This window comes from Oncorhynchus kisutch, linkage group LG22, assembly GCF_002021735.2.
Source record: "Oncorhynchus kisutch isolate 150728-3 linkage group LG22, Okis_V2, whole genome shotgun sequence".
NCBI classification, from domain to species: Eukaryota; Metazoa; Chordata; class Actinopteri; order Salmoniformes; family Salmonidae; genus Oncorhynchus; species Oncorhynchus kisutch.
In genome coordinates, this window is record NC_034195.2 from 10,652,874 (window position 1) to 10,675,156 (window position 22,283).

General features: G+C 44.4%; 1 protein-coding gene across 1 annotated transcript in view; it reads right to left on the minus strand.

Annotated features, from left to right (window-relative positions):
- Positions 1 to 14,874, minus strand: part of LOC109867665 (capZ-interacting protein) — a 31,554-nt gene extending 16,680 nt beyond the window's left edge. Inside the window, exons 1-4 of the mRNA XM_031801201.1 lie at positions 14,603 to 14,874; positions 4,396 to 4,482; positions 1,821 to 1,901; positions 75 to 143 (exon numbers count right to left, since the gene is read on the minus strand). Coding sequence (XP_031657061.1) covers positions 75 to 143; positions 1,821 to 1,901; positions 4,396 to 4,482; positions 14,603 to 14,608 — 243 coding nt within the window. The 5' untranslated portion in view covers positions 14,609 to 14,874. The remainder of the gene's footprint in view (positions 1 to 74; positions 144 to 1,820; positions 1,902 to 4,395; positions 4,483 to 14,602) is intronic.
- Positions 14,875 to 22,283: the final 7,409 nt, after the last annotated feature.

The window sequence follows — 22,283 nt, forward strand, 5'->3', positions numbered from 1 at the left end:
CACTCTCCAAAATCAACAGGCACACAGATGCAGACCAGCACTCACACACACACACACACACACACCATGCTCACCTGCAGTTTCTCAATAAGAGCAGAGTTCCTTTTGGTTTTGGCAGGATGCAGAGACGGGGAGATGGGTTTCTGAAACACAGGTGAGAAATACACACACACACACACACACACACACACACACACACACAAGCACTGCATCACTGCATGCTTCTCTGTTTCGTCCTACATATTCACTTTATCTCTGCCTGTATTAGATACCAGGTTTAGGGTCAACTCTAGATACAGATTATGTACATAGAACTGTACAACACACAGCCCCTCACACTAGAGGTCGACCGATTAATCGGAATTCAGGGTATATGCAACAGTTTGGGCTGCCTGGCTCATTGCGAACTAATTTGCCAGAATTCTACGTAATTATGACATACATTGAAGGTTGCGCAATGTAACAAGAATATTTAGACTTAGGGATGCCATCCGTTAGATAAAATAACAAACGGTTCCGTATTTCACTGAAATAATAAACGTTTTGTTTTCGAAATGATAGTTTCCGGATTCGATCATATTAATGACCAAAGGCTCGTATTTCTGTGTGTTATTATGTTATAATTAAGTCTATGATTTGATAGAGCAGTCTGACTGAGCAGCAGCAGGCCCGTAATCATTCATTCAAACAGCACTTCCGTGCGTTTTGCCAGCAGCTCTTCGCAAGCAGAGCGCTGTTTATGACTTGAAGCCTATCAGCCTAATGGCTGGTGTAACCAATGTGAAATGGCTAGCTAGTTAGCTGGGTGTGCGCCAATACTGTTTCAAACGTCACTCGCTTTTAGATTTGGAGTAGTTATTCCCCTTGCGCTGCAAAAAGACAGGGAAAGGCTTTTGTGGAGCGATGGGTAACGATGCTTCGAGTGTGGCTGTTGTCTATGTGTTCCTGGTTCGAGCCCAGGTAGGGGCAAGGAGGGGGACGGAAGCTATACTGTTACACTGGCAATACTATAGTGCCTATAAGAACATCCAATAGTCAAAGGTATATGAAATACAAATGGTATAGAGAGAAATAGTCCTATAAATACTATATTAACTACAACCTAAAACCTCTTACCTTGGAATATTGAAGTCTCATGTTAAAAGGAACCACCAACTTTCATATGTTCTCATGTTCTGAGCAAGGAACTTAAATGTTAAGCTTTTTTACATGGCACATATTTTACATGGCGCACATTACTTTCTTCTCCAACACTTTGTTTTTGCATTATTTAAACCAAATTGAACATGTTTCATTATTTATTTGAGGCTAAATTGATTGTATTGATGTTTTATATTAAGTTAAAATAAGTGTTAATTCAGTATTGTTGTAATTGTCATTATTACAAAAAAAAGAAAAAAAGAAATCGGCCGATTAATCGGTATCGGTTTTTTTTGGTCCTACAATAATCGGTATCGGTATTGAAAAATCATAATCGGTCGTCATCTACCTCATACACACATGTACACACAGACATCAAAAGGGACATGGCATTATAGAACTGTACAACACACAGCACTACCCCTCACACACACATGTACACACAGACATCAAACGGGACATGGGATTATAGAACTGCACAACACACAGCACTACCCCTCACACACACATGTACACACAGACATCAAACGGGACATGGGATTATAGAACTGCACAACACACAGCACTACCCCTCACACACACATGTACACACAGACATCAAAAGGGACATGGCTGTACATAGAACTGTACAACACACAATTGTCTAACAGTCCCCTCAAACACTCACACACTCCTCTCACCTCCTCATCCACCTGTCCCTGTGCTGTGGTCTTGGGGAGCTGTAGGGTTCGAGGGGGGCGTCTCCTAACAGGCTTATTATTCTGGAAGAGAAGCCAACAACAAGGGTGTTACTATACCAACAGCCATAATACTATTACACATAGTAATAACATAACACTAACACACACACACAGATCAAAAGACACAAGACCAGAGGCTACTAAACCAACACTGTGCCATGAACACCATGGGCCTACTAACAACATAACATACACACAACACTGGAACGTCAACATAACAGAAGACAACAGAACAACACAACTAGAACACAGGGCGCTACAAACATGCAGACATACAAATCTGATACTACAACACTCACACATGCCACTGACTAACAACACAAACGTTAATTTTAGAGATAGACAAAAAACGATCATAGTGTACTGTCACTGACATGACTCAGAGGCACACAGCACAAATGCAGTACACCGACTGACAACACAGCAACCACAACCCATACATGAACACTGACAAACAAACACACTCCACATACACACACATGGCATGCTGACATCAACGAACACACCAAAGTACAAGAACTGTGCAGCAAGTCAGAACGAAATATGTCGATAAGAAACAGCATTACACATAAATGATATGTTGAAGTACAGTACCAGTCAAAGGTTTTAGAACACCTACTCATTCAAGGGTTTTTCTTTATTTGTACTATTTTCTACATTGTAGAATAATAGTGATGACATCACAACTATGAAATAACACATATGGAATCATGTAGTAACCAAAAAAGTGTTAAACAAATCAAAATATATTTTATATTTGAGATTCCTCAAAGTAGCCATCCTTTGCATTGATGACAGCTTTGCACACTAGATATTCTCTTAACCAGCTTCATGAGGAATGCTTTCCAACAGTCTTGAAGGAGTTCCCACATATGCTGAGCACTTGTTGGCTACTTTTCCTTCACTCTGCGGTCCAAATCATCCCAAACCATCTCAATTGGGTTGAGGTTGGGTGATTGTGGAGGCCAGGTCATCTGATACAGCCCTCCATCACTCTCCTTCTTGGTCAAATAGCCCTTACACAGCCTGGAGGTGTGTTGGGTCATTGTCCTGTTGAAAAACAAATGATAGTCCCACTAAGCGCAAACCAGATAGGATGGCGTATCACTGCAGCATGCCGTGGTAAAGGGAACTGAATGTACTCAACTGAAATGTGTCTTCTGCATTTAACCCAACCCCTCTGAATCAGTAGCCACGCTGGTTAAGTGTGCCTTGAATTTTAAATAAATCACTGACAGTGTCACCAGCAAAGCACCCCACACCATCACACGTCCTCCTCCATGCTTCACAGTATGAACCACACATGCAGAGATCATCTGTTCGCCTACTCTGTGTCTCACAAAGACATAGCAGTTGGAACCAAAAATCTCAAATTTGGACTCATCAGACCAAAGGACAGATTTCCACCGGTCTAATGTCCTTTGCTTGTGTTTCTTGGTCCAAGAAAGTATCTTATTATTATTGGTGTACTTTAGTTTCTTTGTAGCAATTTGACCATGAAGACCTGATTCACGCAGTCTCCTCTAAACAGTTGATGTTGAGATGTGTCTGTTACTTGAACTCTGTGAAGCATTTATTTGGACTGGTAACACTAATGAACTTATCCTCTGCAGGGTCTTCCTTTCCAACGGTGGTCCTCATGAGAGCCAGTATCATCATAGCACTTGATGGGTTTTGTGACTGCACTTGAAGAAACTTTAAAAGTACTTGACATTTTCGGGAATGTAGAAAATAGTAAAAATTAAGAAGAACCCTTGAATGACTAAGTGTGTCTAAACTTTTGACTGGTACTATACATTTCATGAATTAATGTTTACGACTGAGTGTGTGTTTAAGATCTATTTGGTCAGAAATAAACACGTATAAAACATCAATAAGGAGCTAAAATTATTATATTGACACATTACAGTGCCCATCAATACATCAATGAATGTGGTTGTGTGTTTTAAAGCAGGGTTGACACTGTGTTCACACAGAAGCACAGTGTCACGCCCTGACCGTAGACTGCTTTGTAGGTTTTTATTTTTAGTTTGGTCAGGGTGTGATGTGGGTGGGTATTCTATGCTGTAGGTCTAGGGTTTTCTTTTTCTATGTGTTTGGCCTGGTATGGTTTTCAATCAGAGGCAGCTGTCTATCGTTGTCTCTGATTGAGAGCCATACTTAGGTAGCCTGTATTCCCACTGTTAGTTGTGGGTGATTATTTTCTGGTTAGTGTTTCTTGCACCTGTCAGAACTGTTGTTTTGTTGTTTTTGTTTGTGTATTCATTCTGGATTAAAAGTATTATGGATACGTACCACGCTGCACTTTGGTCCTCCTCTCCTTCCACCAACGAAAATCGTTACACACAGATATTCATAGAACCACTTCCTGTGTGTAACTTCCTGTTTCACTTATCAGCGTTTTAACATGTGTAGCTGCTTGAGTACTACCTATCTATCTATCTGAGTGTGAAAGAATAGAAGAGAAAAGAGAGAAAAAAGAGAGATAGAGAAAGGGAAGTTATAATGACCTCACCCCGTCAGTTCCCGTGGGGAAGGGAGGGGCATGAGCTTTGAACTTTCCAGCCAGCTCCGCCACTGACTTCTTAGGCGGGGCGTCCTCCTGAAACACAGGAAGTACAATATGGCTTAGTCCACACACACAAAGTAAATGGCTGCTGACACACAAAGAGATGAGGTGAGGTCATTGATTTGGGGGAAGCTGGGAATGCTTCCCAAATGGTACCCTATTCAATAAATGTTAAAATCAAATGTTATTGGTCACATACATGTTTAGCAGATGTTATTGTGCATGTAGCGAAATGCTTGTGTTTCTAGCTCCAACAGTGAAGTAATATCTAACCATTCACAACTACACACAAACCTAAAAGTAAAATCATGGATTTGAGGAATATATTAGTATTAGGATGAGCAATGTCAGAGTGGTATAGAATAAAATACAGTAGAATAGAGTAGAGTATATACATATGAGATGAGTAAAGCAAAAATATGTAAACAATATTAAAGTGACTAGTGTTCAATTATTAAAATGGCCAGTGATTTCAAGTCTATGTAAACGGGGCAGTAGCTTCTAAGGTGCAGGGTTACGGAACCGGGTGGAATCCGCCTGGTGATGGCTGTTTAACAGTCTGATGGCCTTGAGATAAAAGCTGTTTTTCAGTCTCTATGTCCCAGCTTTGATGCACCTGTACTGACCTCGCCTTCTGGATGATAGCGGGGTGAACAGGCAGTGGCTCGGGTGGTTGTTGTCCTTGATTATCTTTTTGGCCTTCCTGTGACATCGGGTGGTGTAGGTGTCCTGGAGGGCAGGTAGTTTGCCCACGGTGATAAGTTGGGCAGACCTCACTATCCTCTGGAGAGCCGTACGGTTGTGGGCGGAGCAGTTGCCGTACCAGGCGGTGATGCAGCCCGACAGGATGCTCTCAATTGTGCATCTGTAAATGTTTGTGAGGCTTTTAGGTTAATTATTTCTGTTGCGCCTTTTTCACCACGCTGTCTTTGTGGGTGGACCATTTTAGTTTGTCAGCGATGTGCACACTGAGGAACTTGAAGTTTTCCATCTTGTCCACTGCGGTCCCGTCGATATGTGGATAGGGGCGTGCTCCCTCTGCTGTTTCCCGAAGTCCACGATCAGCTCCTTTGTTTTGTCGACATTGAGTGAAAGGTTACTTTCCTGGTACCACACTCCCAGGGCTCTCACCTCCTCCCTGTAGGCTGTCTCATCCTTGTTGGTAATCAGTCCTATTACTGTTGTGTCGTCTGCAAAATTGAGTTGGAGGCGTGCGTGGCCATCCAGTCATGTGTGAACTAGGGAACGAGGGACTGAGCATCCACCTTTGTGGGGCCACTGTGTTGCGGATCAGCGAAGTGGAGGTGTTGTTTCCTACCAGGACCCAGTTGCACAGGGCAGGGTTCAGACCCAGGGCCCAGAGCTTAATGATGAGCTTTGAGGGTACTATGGTGTTGAATTCTGAGCTGTAGTCAATGAACAGCAATTTTACATAGGTATTCCTCTTGTCCAGATGGGTTAGGGCAGTGTGATGGCGATTGCATTGTCTTTGGACCTATTGGGGAGGTATGCAAATTGAAGTGGGTCTAGGGTGGCAGGTAAGGTGGAGGTGATACGATCCTTGACTAGCCTCTCAAAGCACTTCATGATGATAGATACGAACAAAGGATCCAATTCGGGAAAGTCGTAAAAGTTATTTCCAGCTTTATGTAGTAACACAAAAAAAATCCTGGGCTAATAGAGTAAGAATTAACACACAAAAAAATACTGCAAAGCCGTATATATCCCCCCCCCAAGCAGACACATCGATGGCTCTGAACGAACTTTATTTAACTCTCTGCAAACTGGAAACGATTTATCCGGAGGCTGCATTCATTGTAGCTGGGGATTTTAACAAGGCTAATCTGAAAACAAGACTCCCTAAATTTTATCAGCATATCGATTGCGCAACCAGGGGTGGAAAGACCCTGGATCATTGTTACTCTAACTTCCGCGACGCATATAAGGCCCCGCCCCGCCCCCCTTTCTGAAAAGCTGACCACGACTCCATTTTGTTGATCCCTGCCTACAGACAGAAACTAAAACAAGAAGCTCCCACGCTGAGGTCTGTCCAACGCTGATCTGACCAAGCTGACTCCACACTCCAAGACTGCTTCCATCACGTGGACTGGGAGATGTTTCGTATTGCGTCAGACAACAACATTGACGAATACGCTGATTCGGTGTGCGAGTTCATTAGAACGTGCGTTGAAGATGTCGTTCCCATAGCAACGATTAAAACATTCCCTAACCAGAAACCGTGGATTGATGGCAGCATTCGTGTGAAACTGAAGGCGCGAACCACTGCTTTTAATCAGGGCAAGGTGTCTGGTAACATGACTGAATACAAACAGTGCAGCTATTCCCTCCGCAAGGCTATCAAACAAGCTAAGCGCCAGTACAGAGACAAAGTAGAATCTCAATTCAACGACTCAGACACTAGAGGCATGTGGCAGGGTCTACAGTCAATCACGGACTACAGGAAGAAACCCACCCCAGTCACGGACCAGGATGTCTTGCTCCCAGGCAGACTAAATAACTTTTTTGCCCGCTTTGAGGACAATACAGTGCCACTGACACGGCCTGCAACGAAAACATGCGGTCTCTCCTTCACTGCAGCCAAAGTGAGTAAGACATTTAAACGTGTTAACCCTCGCAAGGCTGCAGGCCCAGACGGCATCCCCAGCCGCGCCCTCAGAGCATGCGCAGACCAGCTGGCCGGTGTGTTTACGGACATATTCAATCAATCCCTATACCAGTCTGCTGTTCCCACATGCTTCAAGAGGGCCACCATTGTTCCTGTTCCCAAGAAAGCTAAGGTAACTGAGCTAAACGACTACCGCCCCGTAGCACTCACATCCGTCATCATGAAGTGCTTTGAGAGACTAGTCAAGGACCATATCACCTCCACCCTACCTGACACCCTAGACCCACTCCAATTTGCTTACCACCCAAATAGGTCCACAGACGATGCAATCTCAACCACACTGCACACTGCCCTAACCCATCTGGACAAGAGGAATACCTATGTGAGAATGCTGTTCATCGACTACAGCTCGGCATTCAACACCATAGTACCCTCCAAGCTCGTCATCAAGCTCGAGACCCTGGGTCTCGACCCCGCCCTGTGCAACTGGGTACTGGACTTCCTGACGGGCCGCCCCCAGGTGGTGAGGGTAGGCAACAACATCTCCTCCCCGCTGATCCTCAACACTGGGGCCCCACAAGGGTGCGTTCTGAGCCCTCTCCTGTACTCCCTGTTCACCCACGACTGCGTGGCCACGCACGCCTCCAACTCAATCATCAAGTTTGCGGACGACACAACAGTGGTAGGCTTGATTACCAACAACGACGAGACTGCCTACAGGGAGGAGGTGAGGGCCCTCGGAGTGTGGTGTCAAGAAAATAACCTCACACTCAACGTCAACAAAACTAAGGAGATGATTGTGAACTTCAGGAAACAGCAGAGGGAACACCCCCCCATCCACATCGATGGAACAGTAGTGGAGAGGGTAGCAAGTTTTAAGTTCCTCGGCATACACATCACAGACAAACTGAATTGGTCCACTCACACAGACAGCATCGTGAGGAAGGCGCAGCAGCGCCTCTTCAACCTCAGGAGGCTGAAGAAATTCGGCTTGTCACCAAAAGCACTCACAAACTTCTACAGATGCACAATCGAGAGCATCCTGGCGGGCTGTATCACCGCCTGGTATGGCAACTGCACCGCCCTCAACCGTAAGGCTCTCCAGAGGGTAGTGAGGTCTGCACAACGCATCACCGGGGGCAAACTACCTGCCCTCCAGGACACCTACACCATCCGATGCTACAGGAAGGCCATAAAGATCATCAAGGACATCAACCACCCGAGCCACTGCCTGGTCACCCCGCTGTCATCCAGAAGGCGAGGTCAGTACAGGTGCATCAAAGCTGGGACCGAGAGACTGAAAAACAGCTTCTATCTCAAGGCCATCAGACTGTTAAACACCCACCACTAACATTGAGTGGCTACTGCCAACACACTGTCAATGACACTGACTCTACTCCAGCCACTTTAATAATGGGAATTGATGGGAAATGATGTAAATATATCACTAGCCACTTTAAACAATGCTACCTTATATAATGTTACTTACCCTACATTATTCATCTCATATGCATACGTAGATACTGTACTCTATATCATCGACTGCATCCTTATGTAATACATGTATCACTAGCCACTTTAACTATGCCACTTGGTTTACATACTCATCTCATATGTATATACTGTACTCGATATCATCTACTGTATCTTGCCTATGCTGCTCTGTACCATCACTCATTCACATATCCTTATGTACATATTCTTTATCCCCTTACACTGTGTATAAGACAGTAGTTTTTTGGAATTGTTAGTTAGATTACTTGTTCGTTATTACTGCATTGAAGGAACTAGAAGCACAAGCATTTCACTACACTCACATTAACATCTGCTAACCATGTGTATGTGACAAATAACATTTTATTTTATTTTATTTTATTTGAAGTTGCTTAGGAGCTAGAAGCAGAGCTGCCCTATCTGTCGGCGCCATCTTGCCCTGGTCAAAAGTAGCATACAATGTAGGGAATAATGTGGCTTTTGGAACACAACTTCTCCAATACTCAACCATACTGACACAACAGAACATTTAGATTGATATTTTAGTCATTTAGCAGACGCTCTAATCCAGAGCGACTTACAATAGTGAGTGCATACATTTCCGTACTTTTCCAATTTTCCACAACAGGAAATGACCTCACACCCTCAGAATGGCTAGGGAAGGATATAGGGGGGAATAAAGCGAGGAGCATGATTAAAAGAAAACTGAGAGATGGGTATAGAAATAGAACAAACAGTTGGATGTGTTTGCCTGTCTGCCATTATGTCTGTCTATGGATGCTCTCTCTCTCTCCCTCTTGTCTCCCTGTATCCTGTGACCTCACCACACTTATATTTGCCACTCCCCTTTCCTTCTAACTCTGGAACAGTCAGATTACACAGGTTACACACAAATCCCCTCTCTCGCTCTCTCTCTCTTTCCATCTCCCTCCCTCCCTCCACCCACCCCTCCTCTCTCTCTCTCTCTCTCTCTCTCTCTGCGTATGTCTGGGCTACCAAGTTTTCCTAGCAAGTTTGTAGCTTTCCTCAATACTCCTATAAATCTAACATAGAGATGGATGAGAACCACTCTGTGTCTTATGGTAAGTAATTCTGCCATATACTGTGGCTCACTCTACAGTCTAAGTATGATCTCACCCTGCTCTCTCTCTCACTAGGGCAAAACCCAGTTAGATCATGACTACGTCCCAAAAGGGCCTTGGTCAAAATCTGTGCACTATAAAGGGAATATGGTGCCATTTGGGATAGAGCCCATTCCCCTCCCTCCATCCAGAGCTGAGGTCATATCCCTCTCTCTTTCCCCCCTGCTCTCAGCTGTTTTCCCCTGCTCTGGTCAACAAGCACTTCCCTCTCTAGATATCCCCACTGCCCACACAAGAGAGTGTGAAGAGAGAAATAGGGAAGACAGAGAGATGGAAGGAGAGAGAGAGAGAGAGAGACAATATTGATTATTATTTTTATTATGTTCATATTGGAAATCTCAGTAAGCTTTGGCAATATGTACATTGTTACATTGTTACATTACAAATGTAATTGAATTGAATTTAGAAAGAGAGAGAGAGTGCAAGCCATGTGTCTGTCTGTGTGTGTGTGGGTGGGTGGCTGGGAACCTGGGGACTTGGGATTGGAGGACATTACATAAAGTGGCAGTGAATAAGGTAAATGACAGGCTGGTGAAAGAGAGAAAGCACTGGCTTGAGAGATGTACTTAGGGAGAGGGAGAGAAAGCACTGGCCTGAGAGATGTACTAGGGAGAGGGAGAGAAAGCACTCTCTTGAGAGATGTACTAGGGAGAGGGAGAGAAAGCACTGGCCTGAGAGATGTACTAGGGAGAGGGAGAGAAAGCCCTGGCCTGAGAGATGTACTAGGGAGAGGGAGAGAAAGCCCTGGCCTGAGAGATGTACTAGAGAGAGGGAGAGAAAGCACTGGCCTGAGAGATGTACTAGGGAGAGGGAGAGAAAGCACTGGCCTGAGAGATGTACTTGGGAGAGGGAGAGAAAGCACTGGCCTGAGAGATGTACTAGGGAGAGGGAGAGAAAGCCCTGGCCTGAAAGATGTACTAGGGAGAGGGAGAGAAAGCCCTGGCCTGAGAGATGTACTAGGGAGAGGGAGAGAAATCCCTGGCCTGAGAGATGTACTAGGGGGAGGGAGAGAAAGCACTGGCCTGAGAGATGTACTAGGGAGAGGGAGAGAAAGAATGAGAGGGAGAAAGATGAGAGATCAGTAACAGATTGAGAGTCTGCTGCCTGGAGCACAACCCTTACTCTGTGGTGTTTACAAATCTGAAGAGATGGGATAGGTGTGAGCAATATGTAACAATAAAGCCTAAGTAGGGTCAGCACTATATTACTTAGGCCCCAGACCCCCTGTCCCCTGACCTGACCCAGATGCCTGGCCCCCCGGACCTGGACCTGGACCCAGACCCTCAAACCCAGACCCCCTGTCCCCTGACCCAGATGCCTGGCCCCCGGACCTGGACCCAGACCCTCAAACCCAGACCCCACCAGGCTCTGCTCTATGGACACATCCTGAAAGGATGGATTGGATGCCAGGCATTTTTTCAACAGTTTCACTTATTCCCATGGAATTTTCTCTGGTGGTAAAAGTTTATATGAGGAAAATGGGATGGCCCTTCTTACTGAGGTGCGTTGTTTAGGGTAGAGAGAGAGAGAGGGAGAGAGACCAGAGCTGTTGACAGTTCCAATGTCCCATTCAGGCCTGCTTCTACAGTACAAGACCTTTCTTCCTGTTTATAAGTCCATTTAACACATACACTCAGTATTTGGGACCCATGCAAGGAATTAAACCCACAAACCTAGTGTTGCCACTGCCAGTACTATGCTCCACAATGCTCCAAGTTAGCTCACTGACGTGTGTTATAGAAGAGCTTGGGATAACATTATAGCTGGTCTAACCAAACACACTCTCTGAAGGTGGAACTTCAGACATTTATGTACACTCTGTGTGAAAAATTGTCTTTAAAAGAATATAAACCAAACTGCACAATGCATCCAGTGAGTGCTGCCTGGCCTTCTTCTGGCATCATTACTAGACACACACCTGTTCCACAGTGCATGATGGGAGATGATGTCACACCATGGCAGACAGCTTCAACACCTGAACTGCTGTTTTTACGATGCTTTTACAGCATTAAATAAACACGCCAGTCTCACGCACTCCCTTCCCAGCCCCGCCCCATCCCTCCAGACTTGTTGTTCATTTCGTGTGAGCGTGTGTGTGTGTTAAATGGGCTTGGCAGCACTCCAGCCATAGGGAGAGAGTAAACACTGCAACAGCACAACAAAAACACAACATCTTAATCACTTTACCATGCTGGACCTCTCCCTCCCTCTATCTCTCTCTTCCTCTATAATCTACACACTCTGCTCTGCTCTCCTAACAGTCATGTTGCTATGTGTGTGGTCTCTGGGGAGACGTTATTGGTTGCACCCTTCCAGAAACATCCAGATATAACTCATCTGATCCCTATTTATATGCCTGTATACATCATCCTCACACATACAGTGCCTTCAGAAAGTATTCATACCCCTTGACTTAAATGTCTCAGAGCTTTCCACACCTGGATTGTGCAACATTTCTTCAAGCTTTGTCAAATTGGTTGTTGATCATTGCTCAACAACGATTTTCATTTTCAAGTCTTGCCATAGATTTTCAAGTCGAGAGAGAGAGAGAGCAGAGACAGACAGAGAGAGAGAGAACAGAGACAGAGAGAGAGAGAGAGAGTCAGAGCGAGAGAGAGAGAACAGAGATAGAGAGAGAGAGAGAGAGAACAGAGACAGACAGAGAGAGAGAGAGAACAGAGACAGACAGAGAGAGAGAGAACAGAGACACAGAGAGAGAGGGAGAGAGAGAGAGAGAGAGAGTCAGAGCGAGAGAGAGAGAGAGAGAGAGAGAGAGAGAGAACAGAGAGAGAGAGAGAGAGAACAGAGACAGAGAGAGAGAGAACAGAGAGAGAGAGAGAGAGAGAGAGAGAGAGAGAGAGAGAGAGATAGAACAGAGACAGACAGAGAGAGAGAGAGGCCTATCATGGAACCGTCAGATTACACAAATTACAATCTGACTGTTCCATTCTGTCAGATAGACACCTCTCTCTCTCATGACATCATCATCTGGATATGCTTATGTGTGGTGGATATGAGGTGGAGTCCAGTGTGTGTGTTGGCAGAGACTAAACATTAAGCTCAAACAGCATCCCAAATACACTCCGAACACACACACTTTCAGTAAGACCATACCCAGATCTTTACAGTCCTTTAGTCCCCTTCCTCTCTTACTCTCGCTCTGTCCCTCTTTCCTTTCTCTCTTTATCCCCCTCTGTCTTGTATTTCTTTGTCCTTCATTATCTGCCCTCACTTGAGGCAGCAGCGGCCTACACACACACACACACGGCTGTTGAAGTGGGGTTGATACACACTAAGTTGAAGGACTCACATTGCTGGCATTCAGCAGATAATGAAATCACATAGCCCGGAGGCCAGGCGAACGTGGGGGTACACACACAAATTAATTCTCATCCTTAAAGGCAGGAGACCAAGTGTATGAGTATAAAACATGCCTTTATCATGGACTGGACTTGTCAAATGGCACCATATACACATTTAGTGTACTTTTGACAATAGGGAATAGGGTGCCATTTGGGATGCAGACAGTCTTGATCTAACGTCTCTTCTCTGGACAACTAGTCGCCCAATCAATGTCACGTTTCACATCCCACTCATGTATATGTCTACAGCGTGTAGAATTGTGCAACTCCATGTGTAGAAACCTGTTGCAAAGGCAACGGTTACACCACTTCCTCTGTGTGTGGTGTGTGTTCCTGTCATATTTCCTGTTTGAGTAACGTACTGAACAACATCGATGCAGAGATGCAGCTACAGTATAGGGTCAGCAAACCAGGAAATCTTGCTGTGATAGGCTGCCATTCCACCACCACATGCATCATGCATCTAACTCAAACCAATATGTCTGCTCCAAAATGTTACAACTCTATTCTAACTACTACAAGAGACATTCTTTCATCATATCCTAATGCAGAGGTGTCAAACTTAATTCCTGGAGGGCTGGTTTTCGCTCTTCCCTTGTACTTGATTGATCAATTAAGGAAATTGTTCAGTTAGAAACTCACCTCACCTGGTTGTCTATTTGTTCACCGTCCCCAGGTCCAGAACATATTCAAGGAAACGTACAGTATTATACAGAGCCATGATTGCATGGAATTCCCTTCTATTTCATATAGCACAGGTGAAGAGCAAACCTGGTTTAAAAAAACAGATACAGCAACACCTCACAGCACAACGCCTCTCCCCAATGTGTTATACCTGCTTTTTTGTATGTATTGACATGTGTATCTAATGGATGCGCGCACACACACACCTTACATGTTAATATGTTTTGTATGTAATGTGTAATGTCTTCTTCTTTATGTCTCGGACCCCAGTAAAACTAGCTGTCACCATTGGTGTCGGGATCGTGATTTAAAAAATACAACATTTTAAAAAGTCTGCCTTAATTGTACACAAATTGAAAGGTCGTAACAAAAACCAGGAATAACATTTGACACTCTGGGCTTAATGCATACAAATTCAGTCATTAGGCTATATGCTTGACAGTCTCTCACACACTGATGGCACTATGAACATGAGAGAAAGAGAGTGAGATGTCATGACAAGTGACAACATGCATGACAAAGTTTAGTTCAGTGAAATGTACGGGCTAAAACTAAGCCCAGGCCTGGTTGTTATGCTCCTCTGTAATTCAAAACATATGAATCATCTAAATCTGCATGCTATCAGTTTGGTCCATACAGATCACACAGAGAGTGTCATGTCTTGTGCAGGTTATTAGACTACATAGCCGACGAAACTCAACTCTACCATTTACGAGTTTAGTCGGCTATAGACTACATTGTACTGGACAGCACAGAATCACAGATAGAATTCGATATGTAAATCAACAACTTAACTCTTCAACACAAACAAAAACGGATTTTAAAACACCCAAAACTCTGTTTACCTCCATCCTCTGCTGCAGCTGCCTTGACTGTCGTCCCGTTCACAGCAAGTTTCAACTCCCTCTAAAGGTTTTATTTTGGGACTTGTCAAAGTTGCGCTCGGTCTCCTCTCCTCACACCCTTCTCTCTCCTGCCAGGCCCGTGTATGTGAGCTCAGCGAGAACCCTTAGTCGGCTGGAAAGGTGCTCTCTCTCTCCCGCTCTCTCTCTGCGGTTATATTTAGAAAGCACTCTCACAACATTTCCAGAACGTGTGACTAGAGTGAGAGTGAGTGAATCAACAGTAGCCTGTTGGTCGGTTTCAAACTGTAGTGTTGCGTTGCATGCATTTTCATGCTGAGCCGATGCTGACATTTATACAAAGTGATTTAAGTTCATTTTAGGGATGCGTATGACGCAGGTGTAGCTACCAGTGGAGGCTCTTCAGAGGAGGAAGGGGAGGACGATCCTACTCAGTGAATTTCATAAAAATAATGCAACATTTAAAAATTTATCCTTTTTACTATACTGAATATATTAATGTCACCAAATAACTGATTAAAACACATATTGCAATTAAGCCTCAGCAGTACCCTCTAGGGTAGCACCATTGTGAAGCTGGAGGACAGCTAGTTTCCATCCTCCTCTGGGTATGTTGACTTGAATACAAAACTTAGGAGGCTCATGGTTCTAATTGAGGACTTCCGGAGGATGTCATCTAGAGCCTGACTGATATATCGGTTTACCAATATTATCCTTTTACCAATGTGCTTGTATCGCATTTAATCCATTGAAAATGACCGATATCAGATGCGGAGAAAACGCTATATTTGCTCTTTGTGAAGGGTATTCCTCAAGCTCGGTCTTTCAAATGTTTTCAGAGACACTAAAAAAACTTTGCAGAAAAGTAGCAGTTTGTTACTTCGTTTTGAAGTATGGGTTCATTGTCACTTGATAGGGATTGGTCCAAATTCACATTTCGCCAATCGCCACCCCCATTTCCATGATGAGTGCTCGCTAGCTAGCCAGCTAACTAGCTGTGTGAGACTACTTGACACCATCACTGAGGTTTAGTGCTATCTGGAATCCTCTTAACACTTACCGTAACCATGTGTATGGATGTCCCAAGGATCTAAGATTGCACCTTGGCAATGCTTGCTGCAAGAGGCAGTGGCAAATTTTGTGAGTTATGTTTTTCAATTCAACTGAATTCAGTGGCTACAGCCCTACAATCGATGAAAACATAGTTAAATATTAATGCATTGAAAATGTGTCCTATGTCGTTGTTTTCTGCTTTGCTTTTCAACACTGGACCCCCTCAGGGGTGCACGCTCAGTCCCCTCCTGTACTCCCTGTTGACCCACGACTGCATGGCCAGACACGACTCCAACACCATCATTAACCTGTTGAGTGTAGGGGGCAGTATTTTGATGTTTGAATGATAAACGTACCCAAATGAAACTGCCTATTTCTCAGGCCCAGGATCTAGAATATGCATATAATTGTCAGATTAGGATAGAAAACACTCTAAAGTTTCCAAAACTGTCAAAATATTGTCTGTGAGTATAACAGAACTGATATTGCAGGCGAAAACCTGAAGAAAATCCAACAAGGAAGTGCCTAAGAGAAAATAATCTCCCTGTTCCATTGCATGCCTTCCCTCCATTTAAAGGGATATCAACCAGATTCCTTTCCCTATGGCTTCCACATGGTGTGAATAGTCTTATTCGAGCCTGTGGATTTCTGAACAAAACGTGCCAAACAAATGGAGGTATTTTGGATATAAAAATAATCTTTATGGAACAAAAGGAACATTTATTGTGTAACTGGGAGTCTCGAGGGTGCAAACATCCGAAGATCATCAAAGGTAAGCAATTAATTTTATTGCTTTTCTGACTTTCGTGACCAATCTACTTTGCTGCTATCTGTTTGTAATGTTTTGTCTGCTGAGAGATATGTCCTAACATAAACACTTGGATAGGTTTTGCTGTAAAGCTTTTTTGAAATCTGACACGCCAGGTGGATTAACAACAAGCTAAGCTGTGTTTTGCTATATTGCACTTGTGATTTCATGAAAAATAAATATTTTTAGTAATTTAATTTGAATTTGGCGCTATGCAATTCAGAGGATGTTGACGAAAATGAACCCGCTAACGGGATGGGTGCGCCAAGAAGTTTTAAGTTTGCAGATGACACAACACCGACAATGACGAGACAGCCTATAGGGAGGAGGTCAGAGACCTGATTGTGTGGTACCAGGATAACAACCTCTCCCTCAACATAATCAAAACAAAGGAGATGATTGTGGACTACAGGAAGAGGAGGACCATGCACGTCCCCATTCTCATCGACGGGGCTGCAGTGGAGCAGGTTGAGAGCTTCAAGTTCCTTGGTGTCATCTGTTGTGTCATCTGCAAACTTAAAACTTCTTGGCGCACCCATCCCGTTAGCGGGTCACCGACAATGACGAGACAGCCTATAGGGAGGAGGTCAGAGACCTGATTGTGTGGTACCAGGATAACAACCTCTCCCTCAACATAATCAAAACAAAGGAGATGATTGTGGACTACAGGAAGAGGAGGACCATGCACGTCCCCATTCTCATCGACGGGGCTGCAGTGGAGCAGGTTGAGAGCTTCAAGTTCCTTGGTGTCATCTGTTGTGTCATCTGCAAACTTAAAACTTCTTGGCGCACCCATCCCGTTAGCGGGTCACCGACAATGACGAGACAGCCTATAGGGAGGAGGTCAGAGACCTGATTGTGTGGTACCAGGATAACAACCTCTCCCTCAACATAATCAAAACAAAGGAGATGATTGTGGACTACAGGAAGAGGAGGACCATGCACGTCCCCATTCTCATCGACAGGGCTGCAGTGGAGCAGGTTGAGAGCTTCAAGTTCCTTGGTGTCCACATCACCAACAAACTAGAATGGTCCAAACACACTAAGACCTCTTCCCCCTCAGGATACTGAAAAGATTTGCCATGGTCCTCAGATCCACAAAAGGTTCTACAGCTGCAACATCGAGAGCATCCTGACTGTTTGCATCACTGCCTGGTATGGCAACTGCTCGGCCTCCGACCGCAAGGCACTACAGAGGGTAGTGCGTACGGCCCAGTACATCACTGGGTCTTAGCTACCTGCCATCCAGGACCTTTATACCAGGCGGTGTCAGAGGAAAGCCCTAAAAATGGTCAAAGACCCAGCCACCCTAGTCATAGACTGTTCTCTCTGCTACCACATGGCAATCGGTACCGGAGCACCAAGTATAGGTCCAAAAGGCTTCTCAACAGTTTTTACCCCCAAGCCATAAGACTCCAGAACAGGTTATCAAATGGCTACCCGGACTATTTACATTGTGTCCCGCCACTCCCCCCCAACCCTTCATTTACGCTGCTGCTACTCTCTGTTTATCATCGAATCATAGTCACTTTCACTTTAAATTCACATACATATTACCTCATCTAGCCCGACTAACTGGTGTCCCCGCACTTGGACTCTGTACCGGTACCACCTGTATTTAGCTTTTTCATTGTCATTTTACTGTTTTATTTTTATTTGGTATTTTGTATCTATTGTTCACCTAATACCTATTTGTTACTTCGGGGCGGCAGCGTAGCCTAGTGGTTAGAGCGTCGGACTAGTAACCGGAAGGTTGCGAGTTCAATCCCCCGAGCTGACAAGGTACAAATCTGTCGTTCTGCCCCTGAACAGGCAGTTAACCCACTGTTCCCAGGCCGTCATTGAAAATAAGAATGTGTTCTTAACTGACTTGCCTGGTTAAATAAAGGTAAAATAAAATTAAAAAAACGTAAAAATCGCACTGTTGGTTAGGGCTTGTAAGTAAGCATTTCACTGTATTCGGCGCACGTGACAAACTTTGATTTGACCCAGATGCAGACACAGGAGGCGGACAGTTTGATTCTCTGAATATTTATTATAACAAATGCAAAGGACTGGTCAATGGCAGGAAGAGGTTCATAATCCAAGACAGAGTCAATCAGGGACAGAACGGCAGGCATGCTCAGGTTCAGGACAGGCAGAAAGGTCTAAACTGGGAAGACTAGAAAACACAACATCTGAACAAGTGAAACACACTGGTAAGACCTGACAAAATAAGACGAACTGGCAACAGACAAACTGAAAATGCAGGTATAAATACACAGGGGATAATGGGGGGAGATGGGAGACACTTGGTGAGGGGTGGAGACAAGCACAAGACAGGTGAAAGAGATCAGGGTGTGACACCATGCTCATAAAACTATTTGAATCCTCCCTAATCTTAAACGGCACTGGTAGCTACTGTAGGCTACAGGCCCTATCTGTCAAAACATGTCAAGAGCTCCACTGCTTCTCTGCTGGGGCAGGTGAGGGATAGTGAAGCCCTATTCTGTAACGCACTGAACTGCAGACCTAATGGAGGTAACACATTTATTCAACTCCAATGAATCAACAGTGCATGGATGAATGATCAAACTAGATGCTTGAAAATATTCAACAAACTAATGGCATTACAATGCAATGTCCCCAAAGTATATTTCTGCTAGGATCATAATAATATTTTAAACACTGCTTTATTTAGGTTATTTAATTCATCTCGACTAATCATCAAGCGGTTGATTAGTTGAAGCAGGTGTATAAGTGCTGGTCAGGAACAAAAATGTGCAGTCCATTGGGACAGGCTTTATGACTATTGTCACGCCCTGGTCTAAGTATTTTGTGTTTTTCTTCATGTATTGGGTCAGGCCAGGGTGTGGCATGGAGTTTTTGTATTGTGGTGTGTTTTGTCTTGGGGTTTTGGTGTGTATGTATTTGGGATTGTAGCTAGTGGGGTTATCTAGCAGAGTCTATGGCTGTCTGAAGTGGTTCTCAATCAGAGGCAGGTGCTTATCGTTGTCTCTGATTGGGAACCATATTTAGGCAGCCATATTCTTTGAGTTTGTCGTGGGTGATTGTCCTTAGTGTCTTTGTTCCTGTCGCTGTATTTAGTTGACAAGTATAGGCTGTTTTGGTTTTCATTACATTTATTGTTTTGTAGTGTTTTGTGTTTATTCGTATTTACGTTTGTTTTCATTAAACATGGATCGCAATCTACATGCTGCAGTTTGGTCCGACTCTCCTTCACCACACCTATAAAGCCGTTACAACTATGGGCCTTGGATTGCACTTTTGTGTCATGTTGGGTCGGGAGACAGGCGCAGGAATGCATAAGAGTTTTTTTATTTCTTACCCAAATGATGGAGTGCTGTGTAAGGCACGGGGACAAAGACCAAACAAACTCTATACAAAACACAGGGTTGAAACCCAAACAAGAGCGAGAAGTACCTCGAATAAATAACACACACCCACGGGAGGAGACCTATAATCATCTGCACAATCCACAATGGCATAAAAGCCTAAACACACAGCACAGGTACTCACACACACCAATGGACATTGTAACAATAATCGACAGGACACTGGTAAACCAAGGGCACACTTATACAATTACTAATCACTGGGAATAGGGGCCAGGTGTGCATAATGAAAGTTCCGTAGGGATCTGACATTTTGGCTTCCATAGCATCAGGCAAGCTCAGTCAATTGTCTGAGAGAAAACAAACAGTATTTGAAGGTGTGTAGAAACATTTGTCTCTTCTCTCTAACTGCATCTTTGCTCCTCACAGGAAGTTGAGTCACTGAACTGCTTTCACTTCTGCTTCTTACACACTGTGAAAGTTGTGAGTCACATTCAGAAGCAGCTCCCCTCGATAGAGCACACTGTCGTGTCTAAGCTAAGCAGGAGAAGCTCTCCCTTGAGAAAGATACCTCCCACCCTGAGTGGGTCAAACCAGACCTCTTCATTATATAACCCCACAGACGAAGAACCCCAAGCCCCCTCGGAGCACCCCCCCGTCAGCCACCCTGATCGCCCTCCTGACAACCCCCCCCCCCCCCACACACACACACACACACACCGATTGAGGACATACATAAGACACAGATTGTAATCCTTATGGACTCAAACTGGAAATATGTTTTTGAACACAGTGTCTGAACTCTGGTGTCCAAACACCCAGCACACCCTAGACCTTCTGTCTGAGGACCAACTAGGTTCACCTAGCCACATAATAATACACACAGGCACAAATGACCTGAGAGCACAGCAGGAAAAGGTGGCCACCGCACTCAAGGGAGTGATTGAAAAAGCTTCTTCCACTTTCGCCAATGCACAAGTGATTATCTCCACCCTGCTACCATGAAAATAAAAACCATTCCCACACCCCATTTAGGCCCCCTCAGATCAGACCTATGCCCTTTCCTGCCCACCCCATGCACCCCACCCCCGCAAAGAGGGCCTCAACATGGAAGTCACACATACGCCCAGGCCGTGAGCAGGCAAACAGGCCCAACCCCCACTCTTACACTAGCCCAAGACAATGGCATTTACCAGATGCTAAGCAGGCTCTGCTCACACTTACTGGCCTGAGGCCAAGCCACACGACCAACGACACTATGGAAAACAAAGCCTTGACTATCTCATCCTGGAATATCCCAGGCCTGAGGTCATCTGCCTTTGGCGTAAAGAGCAGGAACCTGGACTTCATCAAAGAAATCTGAATACAGACATTGTCATCCTACAAGAAACATGGTACAGAGGAGACAGACCCACTGGTTGCTCTCTAGGTTACAGAGAGCTGGTAGTCCCATCCACCAAACGACCAGGTGTGAAACTGGGAAGGGACTCTGGGGGTATGCTAATTTGGTGTAGAGCAGACCAAACTCACTCCATTAAATTAATCAAAACAGGAACATTTGACTAGAAATTCAAAAGGAAATGATCTTAACAGAGAAAATGTCATCCTGTGTGCTACCTATATTCCCCACTAGAATCCCCATACTTTAATGAAGACAGCTTCTCCATCCTGGAAGGGAAATCAATCATTTCCAGGCCCAGGGACATGTACTAGTCTGTACTAGTCTGTGGCGACCTAAATGCCAGAACCGGACAAAAACCTGACATCCTCAGTACACATACATTTTAGACAACTTCCTGGACAATTTATTTTAATTTATATTTTTATTTCACCTTTATTTAACCAGGTAGGCTAGATGAGAACAAGTTCTCATTTGCAACTGCGACCTGGCCAAGATAAAGCAAAGCAGTGCTACACATACAACAACATAGAGTTACACATGGAATAAACAAATACAAATACAAATACAGTCAATAATACAATAGAGAAAAAAAGGAAAACAAAATGTCTATATACAGCATGTGCAAATTAGATAGTTAAAGGGAGTTAAGGCAATAAATAGGCCATGGTGGTGAAGTATTTACAATATAGCAATTAAACACTGGAATGGTAGATGTGCAGGAGATGAATGTGCAAGTAGAGATACTGGGGTGCAAAGGAGCAAAATAAATAAATAAATACAGTTTGGGGATGAGGTATATAGATGGGCTGTTTACAGATGGGCTATGTACAGGTGCAGTGATCTGTGAGCTGCTCTGACAGCTGGTGCTTAAAGCTAGTGGGGGAGATATGAGTCTCCAGCTTCAGTGATTTTTGCAGTTCGTTCCAGTCATTGGTAGCAGAGAACTGGAAGGAAAGGCAGCCAAAGGAAGAATTGGCTTTGGGGGTGACCAGTGAGATATACCTGCTGGAGCACGTGCTACGAGTGGGTGTTGCTATGGTGACCAGTGAACTGCGATAAGGCGGG